General features: G+C 44.3%; 1 protein-coding gene across 1 annotated transcript; it reads left to right on the plus strand.

The window, feature by feature from the left end:
* The first annotated feature begins 179 nt into the window (after window positions 1-179).
* prpf19 (pre-mRNA processing factor 19) lies at window positions 180-7691 on the plus strand. The gene is made up of 16 exons (XM_061835492.1): window positions 180-361; window positions 531-680; window positions 1038-1114; window positions 2923-3064; window positions 3156-3229; window positions 3339-3404; window positions 3494-3535; window positions 3696-3770; window positions 3990-4065; window positions 4148-4257; window positions 4335-4490; window positions 5975-6044; window positions 6204-6377; window positions 6525-6607; window positions 6817-6922; window positions 7021-7691. Exons 1-16 carry the CDS (start codon window positions 343-345, stop codon window positions 7116-7118), a joined length of 1518 nt encoding a protein of 505 aa, XP_061691476.1. The 5' UTR covers window positions 180-342; the 3' UTR covers window positions 7119-7691.
* Window positions 7692-7876: the final 185 nt, after the last annotated feature.

Consider the following 7876-nt stretch of genomic DNA (forward strand, 5'->3'; position numbering starts at 1 on the left):
GCATTTTTACACGTTTTACATTTCAGAATTTAAGTGAAAACAAAAAATACCTTCTCTGGAAATGCCGTTATTCAACGAGGACCGTACGATGAAATGTTCAACGTATCCTGGTCCTCAGGCCCTATGCTCTTCCCAGCAGTAGGTGGCAGTGCAGCAGCGGAATCACAAGTGATGTCCGGACGCGAAGAAGTTCCGTTCCGAGCGGCAATGAAAGCAGTGCGTGCCATCTCCAACTTGAGCAAAATATTCTAAAGGCGACGATTACGCCACTGTACGGAATCGCAATTACGACGCGCGACCAATACCGGCATCTCAAGTGATTTGAAATACTCCCCCGGGACGATGTCTTTGGTGTGTGCAAGTAAGTCATCTTAAGGTGATACAAAGAGTTGGCGGCGGAAGCTAGCTACGCAGCCGCGCTAATGCTAATAGCCGAACGAGCTAACGCTAGCGGCCATGCAGTGCTGGTCGCGCACCAAAACTCCGCGGTGGTTCTGTTCCAATCCAGTGTGAATGTCTCCCTTTTCCAGTCTCCAACGAGGTGCCGGAGCATCCGTGCGTCTCTCCGGTGTCCAACCAAGTGTTTGAGCGCCGGCTCATCGAGAAGTACATTGCGGAGAATGGGACGGATCCGATGAATGGGCAGCCGCTGTCGGAGGAGCAACTTGTCGATATCAAAAGTAACCATCGGAATCCAGATTTTCATTTTCTTGCACACGATACAGTTAAGCTAGTCAGCCCCGCAGTAGATGCGAATAACCTCTTCACTTGCTACTTGTATTTGACTAAAGGAAAGAGCGATTACTGTCATGCAGCCAGTTCTACACCTAGCCAGCATTCTCTGATAAACGTTACAAATAAAATCTGAAATTCCAAAAGCGTGCAAATCAAAGCGATTTGATTATTTCCTCATCTGAGCAATACATCATCATCATCTTCGGGAATATTATTTAATCAGCCAGTATCAATTGTCAGATGGGGAAGAACCACCACAGGTATTGATGTGCCTAGCTGACATTTTCCAACTTTTCTCCCAGTCTCCCACCCTATTAGACCAAAGGCACCATCAGCGACAAGCATTCCTGCCATTCTAAAGTCCCTCCAAGATGAGTGGGTAAGTTTATTTCATTTTTTATGGTTTTTCTTTCATTTTGACTTGATTAACACAACTCACATATAGGGTTGTTCGACTATGAGGTGAAGAACCTAAAATGCTCCTATTAGCTTTACAGGTGAAATGAATTTTACCTTTTGGATGTACGTTCAGCATTTCTCACACAACTTGCTGTTCTCTACCTGGGAGCTGAATGACAAAATTTGCAACCGGTGTTTGATCCATGAATTGTCCAGTACATTTCCTGGGTCATTTGGAAATGGCGTGAATAGTCCTCTTCATCATTCATGTTTGCATTTAGATATGAGAACACCTCCTCCTCCTTCAGCATCGTAGTCTCGAGAGACTGGGCTTGCACGCTGGAGATGAAGACATCTGGTGTGGCTGGTCAGCCCAGCGAAGCTACAAGTAGATGTGTGTGGGGAACAGACTGTTACCCACGCAGTAGGTCCCCCCTCTCCACATCGCCACAATTATCCATTTGAAAGGCATGTGCCAGTACACATGGTTCCTGCGCCGTCACAGGAATTGCTGGAACGGGCTTAGTACAGTGTGGAACCGCCTCAGTGACTCTGGCTCTGGATTTTCTGTCAGGGTTTACTCCCTTAGCTTTTTTCTCTCCCGAGATTCCTGCACGCACTAGCGCTATTTGCCCATAGCTGGGGGTTTGGCCCGTGAGGCACCAGGGCGTATCCACACGCTGGTGTGCCTGCATGCCACATGTCTGGGGGCCTAACCTTCGCTGAGTCCTTGCCAGTTCTGCTGGAGTCCACGAGCAGTTGCTCAGGTGACGGCGCAGTGGAGCCAATGAAGCATGTGGTGGTGAGAGTATGTACTGGCAGAGGAAGACTGACACACTCAGCTCTCCTTTTCGCATAAATGCTTGCCAGCGGTGTTAGTTGGAAGCGAGAAGTGATGACCTATTCACCAACAAGCACACTCATGTAGCCTTTCATACAATCGTTGCTCACAAAGAAGCCCACTGCCTCAAAACGTTGGTGTCCTCTGGCTTAGAGAATCACAACATCTGCTGGCACCAACAGCGATGGCGCTTGGAAAAGTCACAAGGCATAGGAGCAGACCCTCTTACAAATCAAAACTCAGTTCCTTTTTAGAGAACAAGTTGTCCAAAAAGAAATTGAACAATTAAACTCTTGGAAATATCCAGGCTAAATTTTAGAGAAGCTCACATTAAGTTCACATTTTAAATAAAGGATTTTGGGTTCAGGCGGCTGGGTGGTCTCACAGTTCTGGTAACTGGGGTTTGGGGGTTGAGGTTGGTCCACCTGTGTGGAGTCTGTATGTTCTCCATGTGCCTGTGTGGGTTTTCTCCGGGAACTCCCATTTCTTCCCACATCCCAAAAACTGGCATTAATTACGTATGATTGTGAGTGCGACATTGTTTGTTTCTATGTGCCCTGCGATTGGCTGGCAACCAGTTGAGGGTGTACCCCGCTTCCTGCCTGATGATAGTTTGGATAGGCTCCAACCCTCCGGCGACCCTTGTGAGGATAAGCGGCTCACAAAATTGATGGATGGATTTTGGAATCATCCTGAAATTTCTCCTGAAATTCTACTATTCTCAACTTAAATTACAAGCGTAAATTTCTCTACTTTGCTTCTAAATGACATCATGTGCGCTACAGTTTGTGAAACTGGAATAGCATTTGGTACAGTTTGAGAGGAAAAGAAATGACCTATGCATTGTAAGCTGTGATTGAATGTTTTTTAATTATTATTTTGAGGGAATTGGAATTCAGTTGGCCCTCAGGTAAACACATTACACTTACTTTTCATGTCCCTTCTAGGATGCTGTTATGCTTCACAGCTTCACCTTAAGGCAGCAGCTGCAGACGACTCGCCAAGAGCTCTCTCACGCCCTCTACCAACACGATGCCGCATGCAGAGTCATCGCTCGACTCACCAAAGAGGTCACTGCGGCCAGAGAAGGTAGGTTTGTGTCACCTGTCACTGTAAATGTCCTCTTGTTGTCGTTGAAGGCAGTGACTTAACACAATTGTCTGTTTCCCCACTTGCACAGCTCTTGCCACGCTCAAACCTCAGGCTGGGTTGATCACACCTCAGGCAGCCCCTGCTTCGCAGCCCACAGCAGTGGTGAGTGGTAAACAATTTATTCGGACTCATGTGACTCATTTGTGTAGTGGTGTAGCAAAATGTTGTTCTGCCTCAACACAATCTTTTTATTTTGCTTTCTGTGTGTCAGGGTGCTGCTGGAGAGCCAATGGAGATTAATGAACAAGTGGGCATGACTCCGGAGATCATCCAGAAGGTAATATTATCTTCAAAGCTTGTCCTTTTATTTGATGGCTCAGTCTTCTTGTGCATCTTTTGGACTGAAGTATTGTCTTATTTTTGCAGCTTCAAGACAAAGCCACAATTCTTACCACAGAGAGAAAGAAGGTAGGGGGGCATGTGTGGCAATGTTTTTTTTTTTTTTTTAAATGTAACTGTTGGATTATAACGTTTCAGTGAGGTCTTTTTTGGAAATGTTATTATAATTTTGTATTATTATTTATCATTGTAAATTTAATGTTTCAACATCTCAATCATCTTCATCCAGAGAGGAAAAACTGTCCCAGAGGAACTGGTTAGAGCTGAAGATCTTGGAAGGTACCGCCAAGTGGCCTCTCATGCTGTAAGTGTTTGTGGCTGAATGTCATTCATTTGGAATAGTCGACTAACTCAAATAGGTTGCTAACAAAACAATCTGTGCTTTGCAGCTTCCCAGTGATAATTTTTCGACACAAAGTTTACAGTATTTGAGCAAACGTAGAAATATAGACAGGTTGTGGCGTGATAGCGGCGATCCAGGGGAAATGTTTGTGTTGTCATGCATTTTCTTTCTGCCCATTAGGGTCTTCACAGTGCCAGTGTGCCTGGTATTCTTGCTCTGGATCTGTGTCCGTCAGACACCAACAAAGTGCTCACTGGTAGGCTGGTGTCTTGCTTTAAAATTAGTTTGACCCATTTAGTCATCGGGAAAAGTGGATCTGAGGCAACTGTGCGCTCCAGGTGGTGCTGATAAAAACGTGGTCGTGTTTGACAAGAGCGAGGAGCAGATTGTGGCAACGCTGAAGGGTCACACCAAGAAGGTCACATCTGTCATCTACCATCCATCCCAGGTCACTTCTTATATTTCTTTTCCCCTTCACGATTCTAACTATCCTGTATTAATCTTAGTTGTGCTTTCCCCCTCCAGTCTGTGGTTTTCTCTGCATCTCCCGACACCACGATCCGTGTGTGGTCCGTCACTGGGGGCAACTGTGTCCAGGTGGTGCGTGCCCACGAGGCAGGTGTCACTGGATTGTCGCTGCACGCCACTGGGGACTACCTGCTCAGCTCCTCTGAGGATCAGGTACGAGTACTGCTTAAGTTTAAAAAAAAAAAAAAAAAGCCACATTGCCGTGATGTGGTGCGGGTCAGTAGATCTATTTTGAATATGGGCATTGTTGATTAGATGGTGTCACTTATGTAAATAATGTGGCTTAATAGCAGCCCACAATGTGAAACTTACCACTGAAAAAATCATACAGAGCAGTGCCACGTGGCGATCCAGTCTCCATCATAATGCGTTCTAATGTGGAGTAGAAGTGACAATTCTTTGTCGACCAGTCAAAAGCTGACCTCACATTTTTTTTTTTTCTAAACCTTTCTTATTGAAGCCCTCTCGTCAACTGTTTGGATGTGACATGATCGTTTCCAATCTGCCGTTTGCATGGCTCACTACTATAAACTTAACCACTTAAATGTTCCAGACCACCTTTCCATTTTAAAAATGGAGCATAAAAAGTTTGTGTTATTCCAATTGAGGTAAACAGACCATTTTCATTCGATTTGGGCTTAAAAAAGCTGATTCAAATTGAAGTACAAGGGTATGTGTAAACCTCGGTAATTCAATTCAACATGAAATGTCACATACTACTGGTTCTTCTTCTTTCTCTTTCGGCTTGTCCCGTTAGGGGTCACCACAGCGTGTCATCTTTTTCCATCTAAGCCTATCTCGTGCATCCTCCTGTCTCACACCCACTGTCCCCATGTCCTCCCTCGCAACATTCATCAACCATTTCTTTGGTCTTCCTCTCGCTATTTTGCCTGGCAGCTCCATCCTCAGCACCCTTCTACCAATATACTGACTCTCTCGCCTCTGAACATGTCCAAACCGTCGAAGTCTGCTCTCTCTCACCTTGTCTCCAAAACATCCAACTTTGGCTGTCCCTCAAATGAGCTCATTTCTAATTCTATCAAACTTGTTCACTCCGAGCGAGAACCTCAGCATCTTCATTTCTGCGTCAGGAAGGGCATTCGGTGTAAAATTGTGCCAAACCCATATGAGCGTTCATTAAATGTAACATGGTACACTATGTTCCAGACAGTTAAAACCCTAAGAGTTGCATGGAAGGGAAAACACCCTCTGACTGAACATGAGTAATGTTTTATGTTTGGCAAGGAACCAAGGAAGCAGTCACTGAGTTAATTCCGCTGCACATTGTCAAAGACATAGTGCCCGTTTATCCATTGCAAAAGCAGTCGCTTGTCCACACGCTAATCCACTTCGATAGTGGTAGTGGCTGTTCTGATCAACTAATCTGACCTCTTAATTATGCTGCCATTCTTACAGTACAGCTCTGTGCTGCCCGGCATGTACAGCACAATTGTGCTACTGCTACACTGAAGTTGGTCAACTCCCAGTTCAGATATGCCTGTATACTGTACCAATTAAAAAAAAAACACACACACACACACATTTCAAAATCTGTGGTGAAAATAGGCTGCAAATGAGGAACTGAAATGGACACACGGTACATTCCTTGGACTTCACCATTTTCTGCTATTTTGCAGTACTGGGCCTTCTCTGACATCCAGACCGGCCGAGTCCTCACTAAAGTCACAGATGAAAGCGCCGGCTGTGGTAAGTCCCAAAGTTTTGGTTGGGCTTTCTAAAAATCGGAGCGCTTTTCCAGGTGGCAACATTCCGATTTTGGCAAGTCCCAAAGTGTTGGTTGGGCTTTCTAAAAATTGGAGCACTTCTCCAAGTGGCAACATTCCAATTTTGGCTCTCCTCCCACAGCTCTCACCTGTGCTCAGTTCCACCCAGATGGTCTCATTTTTGGCACTGGAACTGCTGACTCCCAGATCAAGATCTGGGACCTGAAGGAGCGCACCAACGTGGCCAACTTCCCTGGTCACTCTGGCCCCGTCACTTCTATTGCTTTCTCCGAGAACGGATACTATCTGGCGACAGGTGAGCACGATTAAGTTCACTTTTTTATCAAAAGCCTCTGTCATCTTGTTGTCACCATCTATTGCCGTTTGTATGGTAAAGTGACCTGATTGTGTTTTGTATTAGGGCACATGTATTAACATTGACTCGTCTGTTGTTGTGATCTAGGTGCACAGGATAGTTCTCTGAAACTCTGGGATCTGAGGAAACTCAAGAACTTTAAGACAATCACACTGGACAACAACTATGAGGTTAAAAAAAAAGACCAGTTGTCAGTTCATCCTTTTCTTGTTTTTGTTTTTTTGGCATTATACACAAACATGTTGGGTAAGGAATTTTACCATGAATGAGATGCAATGTAAAAAGTGATGACAGACATGTCTTTACACTATTTTGTGTTGATGGTAACATCAGTCAAGCGTGTTTGCAACGTATTCATTACCTTCTCTTGCTCTTGCAGGTGAAGTCGCTCGTGTTTGACCAGAGCGGCACCTACCTGGCTGTAGGAGGGTCGGACATCCGCGTCTACATCTGCAAACAATGGTCTGAGGTCCTCAATTTCACAGGTAAAGGCCCATTTGCAATTGTACTACTAAATGTTTGTCCAATGTGGTGCAATTTTATCCATTGTAGACTTGGATTCATTCATTCGGTGCATTTGTAGATCACACAGGTTTGGTGAGCGGCGTGGCCTTCGGAGAGAACGCTCGTTTCCTGAGCTCTGCAGGAATGGACCGAAGTCTCAAGTTTTACAGTTTGTAGAAAAGCATATGTTGATAATGACGTGAGGTAGACAGCTGGGATAGACCAGAGACTATGGATACATAATTGGCATAGACATAATTTGTAGTTTAAAAAAAAAAAACACAGCTAAATCTTCTTTTTAGTATGTTTGTCCTCGTGCACAAAAAAGTCAAACTATCTATTGGAACGGTCAGCAGCATAATTTCAAAATCTATTTTGCAGTGTCAGTAAAAATAATGTGAATTGAGATACAGATGCAGTGTCATGTCCTCTTTTATTTTCAAGCATCCCTGATTTAAACTGTTGTATTTTCAATGTGTTTGTGTGTAAGGGGGGTGGGGGCATAGGTGAGTTCATAAAATTCCCTATCTTAATGTTGGCAAGTTTAAATGGTTTGATGAATGTGCATCTGGAGTAACAATAGCGGAGAAGATGAGGTGTTTGAAATCCCTTGATTTAATTTTTCTCTTTCCTTTTCGAAATTTGTTCACTATTGTTGATGGCTGGCTAATCAAATGTGTATTTCTCACAATGTGCTATTTTACCTGTCTCAACTGTGCTCCTTTACAATAAAATGTCTTTTGTATGGCATTTACCGGGTCCCAGGTTTTATGAAACAGTCTCCATGAAAATCTCTTATCCTTATTACAGGACTGTTACTATTAAAAAAAAAGCTCACATCAGTGCATTCCCATTTTCGGAGTTTAATGCTTGTCACCGTCCTTACCTATGTTAGCCCCCCCCCCCCCCCCCCCCCCACACACACACACACAAAA

Source organism: Syngnathoides biaculeatus, chromosome 11, assembly GCF_019802595.1.
Source record: "Syngnathoides biaculeatus isolate LvHL_M chromosome 11, ASM1980259v1, whole genome shotgun sequence".
NCBI lineage: Eukaryota > Metazoa > Chordata > Actinopteri > Syngnathiformes > Syngnathidae > Syngnathoides > Syngnathoides biaculeatus.

Coding starts and splice junctions, on each gene's coding strand:
- prpf19 (XM_061835492.1), top strand. Junction 3,405..3,493: donor CTCCGGAGATCATCCAGAAG/GTAATATTATCT, acceptor TTATTTTTGCAG/CTTCAAGACAAAGCCACAAT. Junction 4,066..4,147: donor CACCAACAAAGTGCTCACTG/GTAGGCTGGTGT, acceptor TGTGCGCTCCAG/GTGGTGCTGATAAAAACGTG.